General features: G+C 35.5%; 1 protein-coding gene across 11 annotated transcripts in view; it reads left to right on the top strand.

Moving 5' to 3' along the window:
• The window catches only part of DMD (dystrophin), a 2,329,373-nt gene that overhangs the window by 1,617,864 nt on the left and 688,316 nt on the right, over positions 1-23,193 (top strand). For all 11 annotated transcript variants that reach the window (XR_011968542.1, XM_072616876.1, XM_072616880.1 and 8 more), the window contains one exon: positions 8,505-8,737. Coding sequence is in view for 10 of the 11 variants with exons in the window: in XM_072616876.1 (XP_072472977.1) it covers positions 8,505-8,737 (233 nt within the window). In the remaining variant the exon portion in view is untranslated. The remainder of the gene's footprint in view (positions 1-8,504; positions 8,738-23,193) is intronic.

The following is a 23,193-nucleotide window of genomic DNA, read 5'->3' on the forward strand; positions in this document are numbered from 1 at the left end:
TTCTGCATTTTTGTCATTTCCATCAACTATGGTTGTGTATCCTCCCCACCCCCAGCGTTCCCCTCTCTTTTCTTTCTATAGTGCTCTTACTTTGTATTCTCATTAGTTCACACGGGTTCAGTTAATGTCTCCATGCAGATGATTTCCAGATTCTGTTGTTGTAGTAATAGCTGAGTCCTTAAAGTCAGGTGTGACTCCTCATGACCCCATCTGGGTCATTTAACCTCTGTTTTCCTACTCTACCAGAGAAGGAAATGGCAAACCAATGAAATACCTTTGCCAAGAAAACCTCATCTGGGGTCATGAAAAATCAGATACAACTGAAAAACAATGCAGTCTGATTATATCTTACACACACACACACACGCACACACACGCACACACAACCTGGTCCCTGCCTACCTTACCAATCTTGCATTCTCCTCCTTTCCTCTTAAGCTATGATCCAGCCATTTTGGACTACTTGTGGTTCCTGGCCCAGCACACTCCATCACCTGTCTTCATGTTTTTACACTAATCATTCATAATGCCTGGAACATTCTCCTTCCCAGCATCAGACTTTTAGAATCCTTGGTAGCTTTTAAGACTCAGCTCAACTTCCTCCAAAACATTCTTTGTGTCTTCCCTCCCCAGCGCCATTAATGGTAAAGCTGTGTTCCATCCCCTCTATATGTATTTTGTAGCATCTAATTTATAGATGCTATATCTGCCATTAGAATGTAAGACAGGCATAAATTGCTTTTTCTTTTTCTTTGCATCCTCAGTTCTTAGCTTAGTTCCTAGTACACTTAGTTAATATTTAATAATTTTTTTTATTAATGGGTTGTTGATTCCTTGTGTTTAGTTGTATGGGTGGGGTGACTTGGCTATGTAATACATACCTAGAAGGACCACATTGTCACAAGCCCTTCCCAGGGAAGGGATATCAGACTAGCATTTGGGTAGGACATGACATAGGCATAGAAAGGAAAGCATCTGAGGAATTCTCCACCTGCCTCTACTACTTCAGCATCCTGATCACATTCTAGTCTCACCTTTAAGCAGTCTGCAATTTTCTAACAATGGTAGTATTGGTGAATGACTTCAAGATCAAAGGAAAAATACCAGTAATATGAATTGCATCTTCCAACATAAAACTACTGAATGATGGCTACTGTTGACAAAGCAGAGCAATAAGAAATACCCAAGTATTCTGGCTCCTTCTTGTCCTTAGCTACACAGTTTCCATGCTTTAGTAATAGAAGACACACGAGAAATTATTTAGTCCAACCCTTTCTTTTGACAAAGAAGGAAACTGAGGCTAAAGAGGGTTAACTGACTTGCCCAAGGTCATGTAGCTACTTATTAGCAATGCTGAGTCTAGAATGCAGATCTTGAAACTACTAGACTGCTACTTTTTCCTTTGGTCATGAAATTCAATAACCAAATTACTCTGAGCTCATAAAACACTCCCAACTACCAACTTATCTCCATTTGGGTAAGAATGCAAAGGAAATGTCACCTAATATTCAGGAAAGCAGTTTATACATACTCAATACTCCATATCTTGTCTGTCTATTTTTATAGACCAGAGTTTATTTCTACAGAAATATCCAATCCTTCTGAGAATCCAAGTTTTTAAATGGTGAATTTGACATTAAAAATAAAGAATACTTTTTAACTGGAAAGATATTTTAAAGTCCCCAAAATGTGTTTTACCAAGAGCACTTTTCTTAAATTGGAATGTAAATAGCTTACATCTTGAACCAGTAACCCAGAGTAGTCCTAAAGACACTGCTGTCTTCTTAAGGTAAGGAGCTGTGTGTAGGAAGGTAGCATTCAAAGATACTTGATAGACTTCCTTTATGCAGTCTCTTCTGTGAGTGTACCATTCTAATATTCTGCAACTTAGAAAAAGTAGATGTTTTTAAATACTTGAAATGAAGCACATAAAGGATAAATGAGCCCTCTGCTTTCATGTAGAAAAGCCAGGAATAGAATATGTGGTTTTTTATTCTCACCAACTAAACTTGTGAATCAGAGAAGACCCATATGAAGAAACTTCAAAGAAAGTGCAGAGAATACAGCATATGGGTTTTACAAAAGAACTTAATAATGGCTTTTAAGTTCTACTGTAAGTGAAGATGCTTGTCTGACTAATCATTTTTTCTATATCCAATTACATTTTCTATAAACGAGAGTAATCATTTGTGAACTGTTTTTGAAAAAGAAAAGAATGCACTAGGAATCTCAACCCCTTTGAAACAACAGAAACAAAATCCAACGTAGTGGATTATAATCATACATTGGTCCCTATTAGCGCCATTACTCATGGTACCATTTTAGTTTGTCAAACTCAATCCATAACAATGATTTTGATCTTGATTTTCTTACTTTAATTGGAAAAAAAAAAACAAAGTTCTTGATAGTCATTTATTTTCATTTTAAAATGGCAAAGTAATAGAGAATATTGCTTTGTACTATAACTGTGGGTGGTGACTGAACTTTCATCAGCACAGATTACAAAGCCAGACCGCAATCACGATTTTTTTTTCAGACTAATGATACAATTTGTTTTATTGCATCTCAAAAATATGACAAGGCTGGGAAAGAATCTAGCCTGTTATTTTAAATAAAGTTATTCAAAAATGTCATCTGAGAAAATGTCATGCACACAATTATTTAAACAAGACACTTTCAGCACAGTCCATCTAAACTTATTGTTCCAATGATTCTGATGACAAGCACAAATGCCTAGAATTAAATATAAGGCCCTGTAGAGAAAAACATATGGATCTATGTGCATAAAGGCATGTATAAAATTTATGCCATCAACATGTACATTTACATATACATAAATATTTCCTTCACTCATTAAGGTGAGTATTTTTTCCAGCATTGCACATCACAATTTGTCTGCCCTTACTGTGCTATTTTCATGCATGTCCTTCCATAACTTCATCATATAGGGTTCACATCTTACCTTTCTTGCCTTCTTTAATATCAGAGTCAGTCAGAATGTATTTTTTAAGTACCTACTATGTGCCAGACCCTGTGCTAACCACTAGAGATACAAAGAAGAGCAAAAGACAGCCCCTGCTTTTAATGGAGTTGTCAATTATATCTCACTTTTCCCATGTTTTTTTTCTGACTCTTCTTGATACCATTTGGCATTTTCCTGTCAAAGACACTAGAGTACTTTGCCATTTCCTTCTCCAGATCTTTTTACAGATGAGGGAAGTGAGGCCAATAGGGTTAAGTGACTTGTCCAAGGTCACACAGTTAGTACGATTCTGAGGCCAGATTTGAATTCACGAAGATGAATCTTCTGGAACCCAGGCTTGATACTCTATCCACTGTGCCACTTAGCTGCCATGCTCATCTTCCCCCACCACCAGTTTTGCATTTTTTTGATCTCGCACACACACACACACACACACACACACATGTCTTGGACAAAATAATATAGTCCAATTCATTGTATTATCATTTAATCTTGATTCCTCCCCTTTGTAAACAAGAATAAGAGTCTGTTGAAACACCTTGCTTAACTCCTAATACACTATGCTACATTCCCATTTACCAGTCCACAAACTTAAAAACAAAACAGGAAAGGAGGTTCATTTGGCATGAATTATTTTTAAAGAGCTTATGCTGATTTTTAAAGAACATTGTTTTCTTTTCATGGTGCTCACAAATACCATGTTTAATAACTCATTCTAGAATTTGACTAGGCATCAACATTAAATTCTATTGTTTTGTTAGTTTTCAAAAATTTCTAACAATTTTGCCTATCTTCAGTCTTCTAGAATTCAGCAAACATTGTTTAAGTATATTTTATATGCAAAGCTTTAGAAATAAAAAGGAAAAAAAATAAAAACACACCCACCCTTAAGGAAATTACATTTTTTCTGGATTATCTTCTATTTTTCACAATTTCCCTGGGATTAAAATAGTTCTGGATGACATGTGAAAAATCTCTCAGTCCCCAGGAATTTAATTTATCCAAACCAGAAAATGCAAACCCATTTAAAGTAGCTCAGTGTTCTGTTACTATTTCTTCACTTAACCTCAATTTCAATGACACACTTGTTGTGCACTGTCTAGTTTAAATATATTCTCTAGGATGAAAGAAGAATAAATTGTATGGTACTTATTTACAATGTTTTATAAGCTTTGTATCAGTTTTGGTTTTATCTTTCTTCAAGTCAAGAAAAATAGTTAAGTGCTTAATAGGAATACAATTATAAACCAAAAGAAAGAGTAGAAAGAGAACCCCTACCCTCAAGGAAGATTCTAATGGTGGAAGATAATACATTAAGAAATTAAAGGAAACTAAAAGTGGTGATGTGGGAGAGAAAGTTTAGAGGGGAAGCAGTTCAAAACTGCAACCTGCAGAGGAAGGAATACATGGTTGTCCAGAGTATCATCTTTAAACTGTCCCAGTGCATCCTGGGTCATTTCCAGTCATCCTGATGAATATCTACTTACTGGACCCAGATGGCTCTGGAGGAGAAGTGAGATTGTTGACCTTGCACAGCCCTCTCTCACTCAAAACAAAGTCAAGTTCAAGTCACGCCTTCGTTTCCCTCATGGCATGGTCTCGTTTGGCAATAAAGGTCGAACACAACTGGGAGGAACCAGACAATTAGAGGAAGAGTCTAAGGATGGAGTGAATATGTTCATGCAAAAGAAAGCAATACATTGGTCAGGTCTAAATAGATTTGCTTCATTCTGTACCACAAGTTTGTCACTTTTCTGCTGAGAGGTGGGAAGTATGCTTCATTATCAGTTTCTATGAAATTGTGCATGATTGATCATTACACTTCTTAGACTTCTTCAATCTTTCAAAATTCATTTCCTTCACAATGTGATAATTATTTAAATTGATCTCTGGGTTCTACTCAGTTCACTCTGTATCAGTTCATCTAAAATTTCCTAGCTTTATAGAATCTATCCCTTTATTCATTTCTTATGGTATAATAATATTCTATTATATTCATATATTCAGAAATTCTCTAGCTGACAGGTACACACTTTGTCTCAGTTCTCTGGATTCATTTTCTCTTTATGTTACCTCTTTGGGTATATGTCTGGTAGTTATATCAGCAGGTATATCAGTAGTGTCACCAAAGCATATCCACAGTTTAGGACTTTTTAAGTGTAGTTCCAAATTGCTTTCCATAATGGTTGGATCATTTCATAGCACTAACGGTATATTAGTGTACCTGTCAATCCACAGTGCTTCTAAAATCCGTCATTTTCCCTTTTTGTCATTTTAGTAATATTCCTTTCCTTCACTATGTCCCAAAGTTCATCTGTTTCCTACTCAAACTTTAAAAGTACCTGGAGTTGTATTCCAGGTTTCTTCTATGTGGCATGATACATTCCAATATGAAACTGTCAATGGTCGAAACAAGAAAGGTGGCTTTGCCAGATCTTGGCTGATTCTAGTTCTCATCTCAAATACATGTTCTTGAAGGACAGCAAATCACCCCACAACAGATTATCATATACAACTTTTTGTACTCTCAGTGAGAGAATTCTCCCATCAGTTAGTTGTAATGGAAATAACATAAGACTGAGGTTCAGGGGTATGCTGGAGCCAGGTTGAACGGGTTCATGAGAGCCAATTATTAAATTTTCATTTTGAGTATTTGTACCTCATAAGTCAATAACCACTACAAATCAAGGCTTCATTTATTGTTTTGTTGATTGTCCAGACTTAAGATAATGATGGAAAAATTTTAATAAGGCAGATTAAATTTATAAATATATAGACAGACATTCGCCTCCCCCTAAGAATGCTGATTGTTAAACATTTTCTAGCATACCACTGCTTAAGTTCTGCTTCTTACTCTGGCATCAACTTGGTATTGACCTTGGATGAATCACTCTCTTTGATTAAGCTTGCTTGTTTATGTGACAGAGGAATTGGATTGGATAATGTCTAACTCCTCAGTCTTTAAAATTTTGTGATTCTATGCTCAGTCAACTGGTGAACATCTTTTTATCTCAGGGTTAATAACAGGATTCTGGAAACGTGCTGGTGTCAGTGATTCCTTTTGATTTTGTGAAGCACGTGGTGCTATTTCTCCTTCCAAAGGTCCAAATTCTCCCTGTAAGGGAGGAGTCTCTTACTTGTTCCATAGCTCAGAATCACAGTCTCTCCTTAGGGTTAAGAAAGGGACCTGATAGGATAGGACATGTTGTCCAACTCATAGCTGACAAAGAATACCCTGTATAACAAAGATTCTTAACCTGAAGTCCACAGATGTATAAGGTATCCATGAACTTGGATGGCTTTGGGGAGGGGGAGAAATACAATTTAATATAATTAGTTTTCTTGGTATTCCTATCTATTTTATTTTATAAATTTGAAAACATGGTTCGTAGGCTGCCCTCTGGGATCTCTCTCTCTCTCTCTCTCTCTCTCTCTCTCTCTCTCTCTCTCTGTCTCTCTGTCTCTCTGTCTCTCTCTCTCTGTCTCTCTGTCTCTCTCTCTCTCTCTTTCTCTGTCTCTCACACACACACAATTGTTAAGGATCCCTGACATAAAGAATAAAGGGTGTTTTTTTTCAATTATTAAATCCATTCTCCTTTTCAGGCTAGGAGATGAGATTATATTTCTAATAATATAATTAAAGGTACCTTGGTCATGGAGATAAAAAGGAGCATATAGCCTCAGGTTGTTAGGTTTCCTTCAAGTCCATGCCTTTGTATCTCAAGTTTAACCATAGTGTGTAGCAGCTTCCCTTTAAATTATAATGATAACTTCCCTACTATCCACTAGGCTTCTGTTCCCACAATTGAGTTAATAGCAAAATTATTTTTACATAGGTCTTATGTTCCTGTCAAACTAAGTATAAGATATTAACACTAATTTGTTCCAGTAATTGCCCAATTAACAGGTTTCCTGTTTTAAACCTAAGAGAGGAGTAACAACCCTGAGAACTAAGAAAAATTTTTCTCATTTATGTCTCTGTGAAGTATTGTATCTTCACAAAGGATATTGTATTGTTTCCCCAGAGTTAAAATTAGAGGGGTATCGTGCCTTTGTCCCAAGACACAAAATTTAGAAAGAACTTAAAGCATTAGAAGTCTTTCCAAATGTAGAAAAACCAGAAGTTAGCACCTAGTTGCCTAGAATAATTTGAATACTGTACCTAGAAGTTCTTTCTCTTTCTTTTAGTATCTTCCAGCTCTCCTTGGGTGGCATTGTCTTCACTAGGTTGCTCAGCTGGTTTCCTAAAATCTCTCTGCAGCTCAACTCCCACTTACCAGTGTTAGTCCTCTCTTGTGTCCATAGGGAGCTCTCTTCTCTGCTGCCAGGGATCATCATTCCTCTAAGATGCTTCCGTGAACTCTTACTAACTCATGAACCTCAAACTACTGGATTATGTTTTTTCCTCTTGAAAAGTCAAAGCTGGGAGCCATGGCAAATCGGAAGGGAAGGAAGGGGAAGAAGACTCCACACACACACACACACACACACACACACACACACACACACACACACACACACATGCACATACATACTGTGCTCCTTCAAATTCCTTATTGCCTAGCTATATAAAGGAGGGGGAGGAGGGGGTAATTTTTTGCAGGTTTTTTTTTTCTTTTCTGATACAGAAAAGTATATATACTTGTAAAGGGATTTCATGTGTGTTAGCACATTATTTCTGTAAAATTAAAAACTTAGGCTTGATGACTTCTAGGTCCCTTTCAGCTTTGACTCTGATCCTATGTTTCTTTCATGTCTACAAATTTCTTTGGCCATATCTATTCACTATGATGCTTATTGTCAGCCAGCTTTGGTCATAGAGTTCAAAATATTAAAATAATGCTTATTAGATATTTGTTTTTACTTACTAACCATAAAAATAGTATTTCATGTCCCAACAATAATGGACTTCATTAACTCTTGTTCACAAAGATTAATGAAACCCATTTTTCCCCTACTGTTGGCCGTTTTTTATTACTAGTCTAAGTGGGGGAAATGTGATAAACTGTTCCCAGTACAAATAATACTGCTAACACTAAGCAGTTTTCGTTGACCCTTGGGTCCCTCAGGATTTGACCTCTGATTACAATTTATTCCTTACTAAAGGTAACAATAGAGCAAAAACCATATATTATACTCATTTTCCCCTTCACTTTCCTCAGGAGTTTTAAGTAGATTTCATTCTTATTGTCCTGATTATTTCTATTCATCTAATCAATTTCACATTCTACATAATGGTTATTGAAAAGAAACTATGATAAAGAATTTTTTCAGATTGGATAAGCAAAATCATTTTGAAAATTGAACTGTCAAATGTGTATTGCTTACAGTGAAATCTGTGGGTTGTCCTACTCTGTGTGATACTATGTAAATACATATTTGGTTGAGAAATAATAATGTAAATAATAGCTTGACTGCTATAGTTACTATTTGAATGACTATTTTCTCAGAGTGGTTAAATTCTAACTCTATTTTCCTTACATTCTTCTTTTTTTCATTTCCCCCTCAAAAAATGTTTTAGCTCCTGGTCAAACTGTTACTGTGGTTACGCAAACTCTGGTTACTAAGGAAACTACCATCTCCAAACTAGAAATGCCATCTTCCTTGCTGTTGGAGGTACCAGCCCTAGCTGACTTCAATAAGGCGTGGACAGAGCTCACTGACTGGCTTTCGTTGCTTGATCGTGTGATAAAAACTCAGAGGGTGATGGTGGGTGATCTTGAAGACATCAATGACATGATCATCAAACAGAAGGTATGAAGAAACTGAGGCAGATATGCTGCTGCCGTGGTTACCGTAGTTGTTTTTCTTCACGTTAATGACAGGAACAGGACAGGTCACTGTTGTGGATTCTATGCAGTCGTTTTTTAGTCAGCTTTCCCTGTTAACCATCTCTTTCAGTTCCTCTCCAGACACTTCAATTCATCATTCCCTTTCTAGCCAGTCTTAATGTACTCAGGAGAAAAAAGAATAATTCTGATATTGGCTAAAGTAACGCAAAATTACGAAGGCATATGTCAAAGAAGAAAGAATTAGCGTTTCTAAGCACATCTAGCTGGATAGATTTCAGTAAAACAAATGTGTGTTGGGGGGCAGGGGGGCTTTCTGCCTAAATGATGCCAAATAACCCATTTGAAGTTTTTGCTTTTCAATGTTGTTTTGGTATCCTACACTTAAAAGCGAATTCCCAAACCAAATGTAAACAATCTAGGGCTTTAATGGTGGTACTTTTTTTTTCTTTCCATTGCTAAAGATAACTGAGAGTTGGATATAAATTGCTTAAATTGTGACTTATTTGAATTATTCTAGATTCAGAGATTTGAATTTCTACAGCAGTAATGTGTTCCCAGAAAGAGATTCATAAACATTGTGTTTCCCAGACGTATAGAACTGATTTTTCCCCAAAATTATTGTTGAAAAGAAATGTAAGAAGATTATGAGGGTGGTGCTCACATATTTAAAATAAAGATACAATATGTCTTTTATAATCTTAAGTGCTTAGAGAAGGTATTTCTGAAAGTCTTATATGTTTGTCATTATCCTGTCCATAAAGATCTCAAGCCCATGAAAGGAGAAAGCAAAAAGTTGCATTGAAGCATTGACTTGTTGCTGAACTATTTTCTGAAAACAAAAGGTGCAAAAAATTTAGAAATATTATCAAAGAAAGTTTAAAAAAATAGTGACAATTATACAACAGTAAAAGTGATTTGATAGTATGCATACTTTAATTAGGTTCCAAATAAAAGATTACAGTTTTTATGTAATCACTTGAGTATTCATAAAAAGATTTTTAGTAGTGTCATGATGTAAATAAGCTGTCACCCCAGTAATGGAACAATCCTAACTTTAATTTTCCATCAAAACTCATATGATAGCACGAGAGGGGAGGAATTGTATATTACTTCAGTAACCTAATTAATTTTATGACATCATTGACATTCTTATTTTGAAAATATTCATATTTATGTTAATGTAAATTATCCTAGGGTTTTAACATACATTTTCGTAAACGTATCTCATTACTTCTAGGAGAAATGTAACATATTACACAAAAGGAATAAAGAATTTATCAGTCACTAAGCATTAAGCACCTACTGTGTGCCAAGCACGATACCAGCTATGACCTTAAGAAGCTTGTATTCTAGCAGGTATAAATAACATGTGTGCAGACAAAGCAATATAAAATATAGACCAAGTAAAAACAAAGTGTTGGAGGAGGAGAAAAGTGCTGACAATTTCGAGGACTCCTCCTGATAATGCTTGAGCTAAGCTCTGAAGGAGCTGAGGGATTCTGAAAGGTGGTAAGCAGGAGAGGAAAAATTGTGCAAAGTCTTGGAGGAAAGTGGAATGCTATGCATGAGGACCAACAAGTATGCCAGTTTGGGTGAAACATAGAGTGTGTGAAGATGAGTAATGCATAATAGCCCTGGTAAAGTAGGCTGGTGTCAGATTTTGAAGGGTTCTAAATACCAAGCAGGAATTTGTATTTCCTCTGGACATTTTTTGATGGGGGAGGAACTTGGTCATATTTTTACTCTGAGAGTATACATTGGTGTCTAGATGGAGGATGGATTTTACAGGGGAGAGATTTCAGGTAGGAAATAGTGATAGTCCAGGTAAGAGGTTTGCCCGGGTTCTGGATAATGGACAGTGAAACTCTCATGCCTTCCCAGTCACCAATGGAGTAAAACAGGGCTGTGCAGTTGTTCCCATGCTTTTTAGCATGACGTTTTCAGCCATATTGACGAATGCTTTCAATGAGGATGAGCACTGCATCAAGGTCAACTACTGTACTGATGGCAAGTCCTTCTTCAAGGATGGTCTATAATTGGGTGATTTTGTGAGTAGAAATAGGTGAAGCTGAGATCAGTAACTTTCCGGAATGGTGGGAAAAACACTGGATTTAGAGCTGGAGGCTCTGGGTTCAAACTCTGACTTAGCTATTAAGAATTTATGTGATCTTGGGCAAATCATTTCAGCTTTCTGATCTTAAGCTCTTCGCCTTTAAAATGAAATACTTATACTAGATGACTTCTAAGGATCTAAGATCTTTCAGATCTAAGCCTCTGACTCTTTGTTTGGATCAGAAGGTTAGAAAAAGGAAGAATTCAGAAAAAGAAGAAAAGGTGACAAACCTAGATGACAGAAAGATTAATAAGACTTTCCACAGCAATAGGGAATTAAGAACTGGAATGAGTTTTTGGGGAGCAGATAATGGGTTCCCTCATGGATATGATGAGGGTGATGGGCCAGCTGTACATCCATTTGCAAATGTTCAATAGGAAATTAGTGATACAGGACTGGAGATATAAATGAAACTAGGACTGGATATATAGACTGGAACCATCTCCTTACAGATAAGTGAACCTATGGGAACTGATGAGATCACCAGAGAAACAGTATGGCAAACCAAACCAAGAAGACCGTAGAGAGAGCAACTTTATTTAAGGAGTAGATAGAGCACTGAACTTGGAGTCAGGAAGCTTGAATTCAAATCCAGCTGCAGATACTTACTAGCTGTGTGGCCCTAGACAAGTCATTTAACCACAGTTTGCCTCAGTTTTCTCCTCTATAAAATGGGAAAGTAGGAATACCTACCTCCCAAGGTTATTGTGAAGACCAAATGAAATAATATTTGTAAAGCACCTAGAAAAGTGCCATGCACATAGTAAATGCTTTCTAAGTATTATTATTAGAAGCAGCTATGTTGCTCAATGGTTAGAGCATACAGGGTCTGGAGTCAGGAAGACCTGAGTTCACATTTGGCCTCTGCTTACTAACTGTCTAACACTGGGCACATCACTTAACCTCTGTTTGCCTTTTTCCATTGGAGAAGGAAATGGCAAACCATTGCAGAGTCTTTGCCAAGAAAACCCAATGGACAAGTATTGACATGGGGCATGAAGAGTCTGATACAACTAAACAACCATCTTACTGTTATTATTATTTTCTAACAAAAGAAAGTGAGGAGTCAGATAGGGAGAGAAGTGAGAGCCTCATCACAAAATCTCAAAGAGGTGAGAATATCCAGAAGAAGAGAGTGGTCCTTAGTGCCAAATGTTGCAAAAAGGTCAAGAAGATTAAGAAATGTAAAAAGGCTGTTGAGTTTGTCAAGTGAAAGATCATCGGTACATGAGACAGAGAGATTTTAATTTAGTGATAATGACAGAAGTCAAGAGTTTAAGATATGAGTGAAAGCAGAGCTTTATTAAAAATATGAAGACATAAGTAATCAGTGATGAAAACAGAAGATAAATTCTACCTCATCACATTTCTTTCTCCTAGAAGAGTTACTTAATGGCAAAGTAGGGAAGAGATACTTTTGAAAAATAATTTAATTTATTTTGTAAAGTATACAGTACAGATACTATTATATGTCTGCACCCATCCATAAAGATTTTGGAAAATATCTCTCCCCTGCATTGTCATCTAAATTCTAAAGACTGACCCTGACGATGTTAAACAAACGATGCTATTTCAGTTAAAATACACACCTAGGCAACTGGGTGGAGCAGTGATTAGAACGCTGGACCTCATGTCAGGAAAACATGGAGTCCAAAGTGACTTCAAATACTTAACTAGCTGTGTCAGTCACAGCCTCATTTTCCTTGTCTGTAAAATGGAGATAATGATAGCTCTACCTACCAGGGAAGCTGTGAGGATAAAATGAGAATATGTATAGATTCTTTACCAACCTTAAAGCAAAATAGAAATTGTAGCTACTATTCTGACTTCTAAATCCCGGCAGGTCCTCATTTCCTCTTCTGTGATCTTTTTCATCATAAGTGAATTTTCTGTCTTTTCACATCCTACCCCTGTTCTCAATGAGATATTTCAATGGTATGATTAGTAACTGCATCTTGCATCTTTATAAGATTTAGGCTTTGGAAAGTATGACTTACACCTAGTTGATTTTCAAAACAATTTGTGTTTTATATTTATTTTATAAATGAGTGCGACAAGTTCCTGGTGCCAAGAAACACAGAGACAAGGCGATCATCCAGGTTTCCTGATTGGTAGCGGTCATTGCACCATGCTGCTGCCTCCTTAGAGGCACCAAGGCTGTAATGATTTATAAGGTATTTTAGTGGTTGACATGAAATCCTCGGTCTCCCTTCGTTCTTGCCAGGTAGCAAGTATACTAACTATCATTTACATAGCACTTTTCATGTGTCATCTCATTTGATCCTCATAATGACCATGTGAAGTCAGGATGCTATATTTATTCCCATTTTATGGATAAGGAAGCTGAAGGTGAAAGAGGGTAAATAATTTGGCCATTGTCACACAGATGAGTGTTGAAGGCAAGATTTGAACTCAGGTCTTCCTGATGCCTAAACCTGTATTCTGTCCACTACTATACCTAGCTGTCTCCCACGTTATTTTACAAATTCCTCAGTGTACAGTCATGCCAGTTCCAAATCTCTTCTTTCATATTCAACCTTCAACTCTGGTAAGTCATTCCCTCAGTCAATAAATTTGTTTTATTAACAACTAAAATTCACAGTCCTGCAGGCTTTAAGGCTTACAAAGGGTCTCCTTCACACCCACTTTGGACAGCAGCCAGTCCAGATATTGGCTCCATTTTACAGATGAGGAAACAAACTCAGGTGACTTGCCTGTGCTCAAACAAAGCTCAAATGTGACCATAGCTCTAGTCCAAAACTCTTTCTACTCTACTACATTAAAGTGTTCATGGGGAGGTGGGAAGTATAAGAAGGGTATAGAATAGTGTGTGTTGCTACGGCTGTTGTTCAGTAGTATGTTATGTATTATTGATAACACTCACAGAAAATGTGTATATACACACTTATATAACATGCATATACAATGTATATATGAAATATATTCATGCACATATTATATGTGTCCATGTGTATACACATATGTGTATATATTATATATGTGTGTAGATATATATGTATGTATGTATGTATGTATACATATATGAAACAATTATCCCTCAACATTTTTTCAGATTAAGGGTGCAGAATCCCCACGAATGTGAAAAATTGAGAATAACTTTGGGCCCCACCCTAACCCTTTATTTTTAATCATTTGATCATATTTATTTAACACACAAAACAAGTAAAATAATGCACTGAACCCATAAAAAAAGTTGTAGTTTCTACATGAGAGAGTGTCGCACACACTATGCAGTCTTTACAGCTGCTGGCATAGCAGCAGCAACTGCTTCAGAGATTTTCTTCCATAAAAAATTCAATATCCAAGGATCACTGCAGGAGAAAATCACTTGACTGAGTCCAGAGGGTGGAGAGATAAAGAGAAAGTTTTCCTAGAGAGATGGTATAGCTAATAGTTCTTCAGCACACTGAAACTTTCAGTTTAGATGCTTATAATAAATCTATGTGTATATGCTTATGGCGGTAAATGACAAAATACATGAATAATATATAGTATGCATTTATGACTCTTTTTAAAATTTTCTTTATCTGCACCATAGTCTGTGATTTTTCTCAGTAGACAACAAATCTCCAAAAATTCCCATTTAGTTATCAAAGGCCAATCTGAAAATTACCAAAACTGGGAATGTGAAGCCTGCGGATATCTCGAGGGATGACTTACACACATATCTATATAGATATATAGATACAGATATATATAATAAACACCCATATGGTATATGTATACACATATATTTAAGTTAATTTCTAGCTGAAATTAAGGTTTGAAATAACAATAATAGCATTTTAAGTTTTGCAAAACACTTTCCACATGCCCTTATTTGGTCCTAATAATAACCCTGTGAGGAAGATGCTATTATTATCCCTATTTTACATAAGAGGAAACTGAGGCCCAGAGAAAGCTTAAGTGATTTACCAAGGGTCACACAACTTGAAGGTTTCTGAGATAGAATTTGATCTAGTCTCCCTGACTCCAAGTCCAGAACTCTATCCCAACTCATAAGCCAAAATCAAATATTTTATTTCCTTTAGTTTTGGAAAATGGACACCAAAAACTTAAACCACTTCTAAAAAGTTAGAAGACAAATGAATCTTTTGTGGAGTCAGGGCCTAACTCACCTATTCATTGGTTATAATAAATTGATTGAAATCTGACGAGCAGACATCATTCTTAACAGAAAGAATATACACATGTTCTCTGACTCCTTAGATTACATTACCACAGCCTCTGCAAAGCATCTATACCATAGCAAAATTATCCAGGGGTGTAATCAGTAATTGTGTTCATGAAAATCTTATTTCTTCTCTGTGCTTGAATGACATTCAAGCTACAGGCATCCTGTGATTGAAAGTTTGCCCCCAGAAAACTTCTTTAGGGTGTAAGGACATGACATTTAAACAAATCAGCCTCTATAATCACCCTTGAATTTTTCATTTCAAGGGATTATATATATTCAGTTAAAAGTTTCTTCTTTCTTCAAGAAGAATTCTTACTTTCAGAAAATGAAAAGATAATACTATTTTAAGTGAGTTATTTTACTCAGAGAATTATATTAAGAACCTAAAAAGGAATTTTCTCTATGGAATAGCTCAAGACTTTCTTGAGCATCAAAAGAGAAAAAAATATTACCTCTAGGCTTTGTATAAGACTATAGAATATAGAGAGTGTTACACTGAAAGCAGAAATCTTCAGCATGACCCCATGATGAAAGTGTTTCACCATGCACATCCAGTATGTATATATGTAGCTATCTCTAAGTTACATATTTGTCTTACTGTACTAACAATCAAAAAGTCATGAGATGTGAGGGACAAATTGAGATAGACATTTTCAGACACAGCCAACATGAAGATTTATTTTATTCAACTATGTTTACTTGCTAAAATGGAGGGTTGTTTTATTTTCTTTCTTTTTTTTTTGTTTTAAATGGAACAGGGGAAAAAGAAGGAAGAGGGAAATGAGTGATAGGTATGCCAAAAAAATTCTAAAAGGAAGGTCATTGCAATATATTTTTCTAAGTACAGGAAAGTTCAGGAGAAAAACAAGGGCTGCTTCAAAGTCAAAATTGAGTTTATTATATTCTGTTGAAAATGCATGGTTTTGGATAGATTCCTCTCTGTTTTATGTATTTGGAATTGCTTATATTTGATGTTTGCCAAACTCAAAAAAGTTAAGCAAAAAGGGAAGATGAGATAAATATTAAATAATAATTGCTCCTAGAATCAACAGGGATCCACTGGACTTCATTGGTTGGAGGAGTAGCATGGTTAGACCAGTGTTTTAGAAAATCACTTTGGCAGCTTTATGGGAAAGCTTTGTGAGAAAAAGGAGAGTTGAGGCAAGGGGACTAATTAAGAGGCTCTTGCAATTGTCCAGGCAAGAGATGATCAAGACCTTATCTAACAGGGGTAGAGGTAAGAGATAACCATGGAAGTAGAAATGACAAGATTTAGCCATGGCTGGATAGGATGAGGGAGAGTGTGGACTTAAAGATAACATTGATTTTGTGAACCAGGGTGACTGGAAGGATGGTGGTGCCCTTGACTGAATTTGGAAAATTTTGAGAAACAGTTTGTGTTTAGGTGGAAATAATATAATAAGGTCTGCAATAAAGATTACACTCCATCCAAACTAACTCACACAGTGTGACTCATTCTGTCCCACTCAAAAGGAAAAGGGTAGAGTAGGGACTCTTAGTCATGGTTACTGCTCCCAACAAAAAATCAGTACTCTAAGAGTGTACACCCACACTCACAAGGTGATCTATTCTAGGTGATCTAGAGGAGATCAAGATGTTTCAGGGTTGGGGAAATTTTCCCAATGACTGCTACTTTTGATGACTGAGTAAGTCATTTAGGATACAACTGCTATGAGAAGCCACCATAAGCCTCAGAACTTGTGAGTATTGGAGAACACAGGTTGGTGTGGTTGATTTGGAGTCCAGTTGTATGTTTGGCTATCTCAGGGAGGGTGGGATGGAAACCAGTTTTTCATCTTCCAACTGCTTAATCCCACACTCCTGGGTGTCAGACAACAGCCTAGATTTTGTAGAACATAGCTCTAGAATGAATGGGCTATCCTTTCCGTAACATCTCTATGTAATGAAATTCTTCAAACTCCCCCTGAAATTCTAGAAGAATGCAGACTTGATTATATACAAATTGCTTCTTAAAAAAAAAAAGCACCTGACATTAACAATTACCTTTTATAGGTTTAAAGTTAGCCCTTGAGTGATTGTTTATTTCCTATAGGCATTGTACCTGAAATCCAGGTAATTGTCACGAATTTCTATTTGAATATGGTTATATTAATGAACCACTGTCACCTTCCTAGGGTGTAGACAATTGAAATTTTGAAAAGGAATGTAACAAAAAAATTGAACACTCATACTTTAAAAAGAAATAACCTTGTAAAAGACCAGTGATATCAGCAAATTATCAATATCTAAAAGGAATGTGAATGCATAGGTACAATTTAGTGTTTTTGTCACTAAACTTTCAGATTTACTAGTCACCAGTTGGCATTCATTTTGTAGAGAAATCACGTTGCTTCTTCAGGATTTTAGGCGCTGGAAAATTCACTACTTGTAGCTTTATTATGAGGCCAATATTATTAATTTCTTTAGCAAATTAACATTATCTGTGACTGCTTTCTGTTCGCCTCAGGTTCTGGTCATTTTATTCCACACCCCTGTCAATTCACTATGTTGGTGTTGTTGTTTTACCTTCTCTTTGATTAGGAAAGAACTGCTCTAGACAGCTTTATTTTTTCAGTCAGAGAAGAGTCATAAATTACCCCGTGTGTCTATAAAGCCATAATTCCTTTAACTTTTCTTTTGTTTCAATTATTTCTTTCTATTTTCTCTCTGGTCTTTGAAGCTCAAACTTGGTAGTTTTCACCAAAATTTTAAAGATTATGCTTTAACTAGTTCAGCAAATTTTTCATTCCTTGTATTTTTTTTTTAGAGATGCTATCCTTCTTGTTCCTCTCCTTTAAAATAAATTTTAAAAAGTAGCAAACAGTAAGCAGGAAAGTTTTCAGAAAGATATTGTTTTCTCACATTCTGATGGGTCTTGAAAAAATTTATTTATTAGTGGAAATTTTAAGTATCTTGTTAGGACAGTGGAAGGGAGGGGTGGGTTTTTTTTAAATCATATATTCCTCATACTTTAAATTATTCCAAGTAGGCAGCTGCCTACTCTCATAGCCTTGGGAAATTATGATTCATAGAAATGACACATCCCATATTGTGATATGATATTTCTCTGCTTATTTCTCTCTTTCCATCACTGTCTTTAAAAAAGAAATCAGATTAAATCCAAGTGCTCGAGAATCAAATTGCTCCTCCCTTATTATCTGAAGAAGATATGGGCTCTGCCTATACAATACCAAATAGTTGAGTAATCCTGAAAAATTAAATTACCTAAATATATAAGGTTTATTCAATATTCATTACAAAATAATGAATATCCAGATATCTGGAAACATTGAAACAATCAGCCAATTTTTTCATATTTATCTTCATATATTAGAATCATGCACACTAATATTCCTCCATTTTCAGCCCTAGTTTCTGTGCATGTAAAGCAGATTTTCACTGATAATAGAAGTTATAGAAGTGATCAATTGTAACTTTTCCTTTGAAAAGGTCTCCATAGATAAAAATAGGCCTACTCTCCAAACTAACTGCCACTTACTGAAATTCCACCATTAAAAATGAACTATTTCGTGTTAAAACCGTAAATCTTTAAAAGTTCCCTACCTAAATGAAAATTCCTGGAGAAGTATAAAGGCATTCAGTTGTTTTGAATAATTAATAATCTTAAAATCTACTGTTACTCATAGTAGGGATTACATTACCAGATTTCTTTCTATGGTAACAGCCAACTCCAGAGAGTATGTACCACATAGAGTGGATAAATGAAAGGATATTACCATAAGGGACATTATAGGAATTAAAATCTAAACTTGTCAGTTGATAGCTGGTAAATGTTTAACAATTGACTCTCTGATAAAAATAATGTACAAATGACACATTTTTAAGTTCAATTGGTACTCAACATTTTCTTTATTACTTTCTTAAGTCGAGATAATTAATAAAACAACAAATCAAGCTCTAATTTGTAGCAGTCCTTATTTCTAAGCTATAAATGCTCATTCATATTGAAATTTCAACCATCAGCTCTCAAGAGTTAGTTCAGGTTGGCTTGAGTGTACTCATTAGGTCAATTTCAAATTTTGCCTGATGTCCTCAAACCTATGATGAAATTCTCCTAAGAAATGCACCAAGTACAACTTCTGTTACATGACAATGATCACAAAAGATGAATTCATTCTGAGATTCCTTTCCATTTTCTTTCAATTTGCCCTAAGATTTGTGTGATTAATTGTGAAGTTTAGAACCTAGGAAAATTAGGAGGAAAGGCAGAATATCAGTTCTTGTGAGATTTTGAAAGGAAAGAAAAATAAACTGAAATATTTGCTCTCAATTCATTCTACATTAAGAAAAAGATAATGGATTATAAAAATATAAAACAGAAGACCTAACATTCATAAAACATAATATTCATAAATAATAAATGCATAAATATACAAAAATAACAAAATATCATAAAACAAATAATATTATATGTTGGTCATTAACTTATTACTTCCTTTTTTTTCTTGAACCTGTTTTGGGCAGTGGATGAAATATCACAATAAATTAGCTTTCTATAATAAGAATAAGTTATAAAAGTGAAATACAATTTTACAATAATATAGTTGCTGGTTTTTTCCCCCAAAAAAACATCGACAGATGAGCTGGAATACCAAGTAATCAGTTGTGATTTATTCTCCTTTTCTTAAAAAAATGTGTTTTATAAATAATTCTGTTCCTCTCAATATAGTCTTATATTTCTTATAGGCTGAAGCAAATATAAATTACTACTCTTTTAAACATGGCTTCCATCTCTCTTGGATACTGCATTTTGGGGAAGAAGGAAAGTAAATTGCTAACTAATCACATTGACACGCATAAACTTCCAAAGAAAAATGAAACTGCCATATTGCTTTGCTAAGATCAGTGATTAAGGTAATAAGAAAAGTTGTTGAAATTGAAGGCACATCAATCAGTTTGAGTCATAGAATCATAACTCTAGAGCTGAAAGGAATCCCAGAGGCCGTCGAATCTGACCTTCTCATTTTAAAAGGAAAAGTGATTTGTTGAGGGTCATACAGGTAGTGAGTTTAACAGTTGTTTATTGTAATTCTTTCAAGATCCTCTTCTCTCGAAGGTGCAGAATTTCTCAAGTGGTCCTATTAAATAGGTAGAAATTTTACTAAACATTTTCTGTGTATTAGGCACTTTGATATGCACTGATTCTACAAAGAAAAAAAAAATATGACAATCACTTCCCTCATTGGAGGGATTTTAATTCAGGCATTTTCCAGTCATGTCTGCCTCTTCATGACCCCATTTGGGTCTTTCTTGGCAAAGATGCTGGAGAGGTACACCATTTCCTTTTCCAACTCATTTTACAGATGAGGAAGCTGAGGCAAACAAGATTAAGTGATTTGCCCAAGGTCACACAACTATTAAGTATCTGTGGCTGTATTTGAATTTAGGAAGATGAGTCTTCCTGACTTCTTCAAGTCCAACACTCTATCCACTGCACCACTTAGCTACCCAGGATTTAGGATCATGATATATATCAAGACCTTATAGTATTCACTTCAGCACAATATCAGTGTTGTCTACTAGTAGTTCTTCCTAAAACTATGTCTTATGTTTATTTTTCTCTCAGTACAATAACTATGGTGAGTTGAATGGAATTTTTCTTTAGGGCACTGGATTTTTCAAAAAGCTTTATGGGGTCCTGAACTTTCTAAAACACTGTATTCAATTTAGTTCTGCTACTTTTGCCATAGCTAAGATGCCAAATAGCTTGCTCTTCATTCAGTGGGCTAAGTTTAGAGGACCCTGAAGATACAGTCTTTCAGAAGATAGAAGTAATAGTGATTAACACCGAGTTTTAATTTGTTTATTTAGTTTAAATCTGGGATTATATTTGTGTAGGTAACTCCTGGTGGGGAAATTCCTTCCACCAATACAGATTGGTAGTTCTGCAATTTATAGAGAGATAGATATAGAGCAATGAGAGGGTAAGTGACTTACACTCAGAGTGGCCAAGTTAATATGTATCTGGATTTTCTGAACCCAGGACTAGTTAGCATGAATCATTTATTAAAATAGGAAGTTACTAGCAAGGGACTGGGGTGAGCTCCCCTCTTCCCCACCCTGATCTGTCTCCTTCCTCCCCCTTCACACCAGTGATGAAGAGCCCTTTTTTGCCTCTCAGGTATGTTTACACACACACACACACACACACACACACACACAACTGAGAATGAGAGGCTTGTACTACTTCTTCAGGACACAATTTGTGGTACTTGTCTCAAAAGCAAAAATTCCTAGTTATGGCCTTGCTGACTTCTGGGATTAATGCTGTATTGTGAAAAGAAGTAATTTGTTTTGTTTTTTTTTTTAATTTTGTTATCACAGAATATATTCAGTAGCTGTTTGATTAAAATATATTTAAGAATTATGCAGTTATCATAATGTATTAAATCAGAAAATCTTAGGTTTCAATCCAAGCTGGCACTTCTTAGCTACATGATCTTAGACAAGCCATTTAATTTCTCTGAATATCTATTTTTCATCTGTAAAATGATGGCCAGAATATTTTGTCAACTAAATGGTAGAGTGACTAGAACCTCAAGCCTGGAGTCAAGAAGACCTAAATTCTAATCTGACCAAGCTGTGTGACCCTGGGCTAGTACTTAACCCTATATGCCTCAGGTTCCTCATCTATAAAATGAGCTGGAAAAGGAAATGGCCAACCACTCTAGTATCTTTGCTAAAAAAATCCCCCAAAAGGGTCATGAAGAAACAGACAAAACTGAAAATTACCAAACAGCAACAGCAAATACCTGGAGACTGTATCTCAAAATTGTTACAAAGTAGTTATTCATCAACAAGTCTACCTCATATGCATATTAAGTATATCCAAGGCACAATATTTCATCTGAACTATTTTAAAATAAGGTTATTTATTATATTTATTTATTATAAAATTTTAAGCATTGGCGAAAACTAATATTGACCACTGGTGTAGAGATGTCCAGAGGGAAAGAGATCATTCTTGTACTGGCAAACAAGAAATTGCTATCCCAAAAATGTCAAGAGATTATGTAGTACTTTCTTCTCTCTTTAACCTATGCTTCCTCACTGAATGGGATGCTGACCATTACACATGAGCTTCTGTGACAGGCAAATTTGACACTAAATCAAGAATATGGTGGCAAAGAGCCCTATTCAGGAGTCAGGATAATCTGGCCTGTGATAGATATTGTTTGGTGACTTTTGGCAAATCACTTAGCCTCTTAGTGCCCCACAAGCAACTTCCTTATTGCTTATTAAAGCAGTTGATGGTATGCATTGGTAAAAATAAATAAATGACAGTTTAATCAATGAGAACAGCTCATATTTCTTTTTTTTAAGACAAATTGCATAATGTAGCACTTTAACACGTTTACATGTGTTATATCCATTGATACTAACAATAAATTTGTGAGGTAGATCGTGAAATATGCCCATTTTGCACATAAATAAACAAGGTCCAAAAGTGAGATGTGTGGCCCAAGGTCAACACTGTAAGTTAATGACAGTACTAGAATAAAAAAATCTTGCCTTTTAGTTCAGTACTTTTTCCACTAAACCACACTAAGCCAGACTAGCACTGTTATTCTAATACTAAGTCTTCACCCTGAAATTAGAAATGATCTGCTGTTTCTGTGTTTTTCAGCTATAAATATTCAAAAATACGTTGGAGTATTTTTAAACATACTTTTGCTTCTTAGATGATTTAAGACAAACAATATTTAATCACAAGGATCCATGGAGAATGCTTTGATTTGATGGATGAGTAAACTTCTTATCTTCTCTTCTTCTATGATTTTGGGCCATATTTTTCTGTAAATCCTACAGATAATTAACCCAACATACCATTGTCCTTGATCTTGCTCTTTGGGAATCTCAGCAGTCACACAAAAATCCAAGCACTCACTTCAGGGTTGTGGAAACTAGCAACAGAATGTCCTCCACACTTAAGTGAGTGCTTGCTCTAGATTCAGCCTCTCATATGATTTTCATAGATGGTTATGTAGACATTTCTATATTTCACATCTTAAACTTTTCTCTCTGCTCTGATTCAATAGGAGTTCCTTGCCCTTTTATTTTAAAG

This window comes from Notamacropus eugenii, chromosome 5 (assembly GCF_028372415.1).
Source record: "Notamacropus eugenii isolate mMacEug1 chromosome 5, mMacEug1.pri_v2, whole genome shotgun sequence".
Classification (NCBI taxonomy): domain Eukaryota; kingdom Metazoa; phylum Chordata; class Mammalia; order Diprotodontia; family Macropodidae; genus Notamacropus; species Notamacropus eugenii.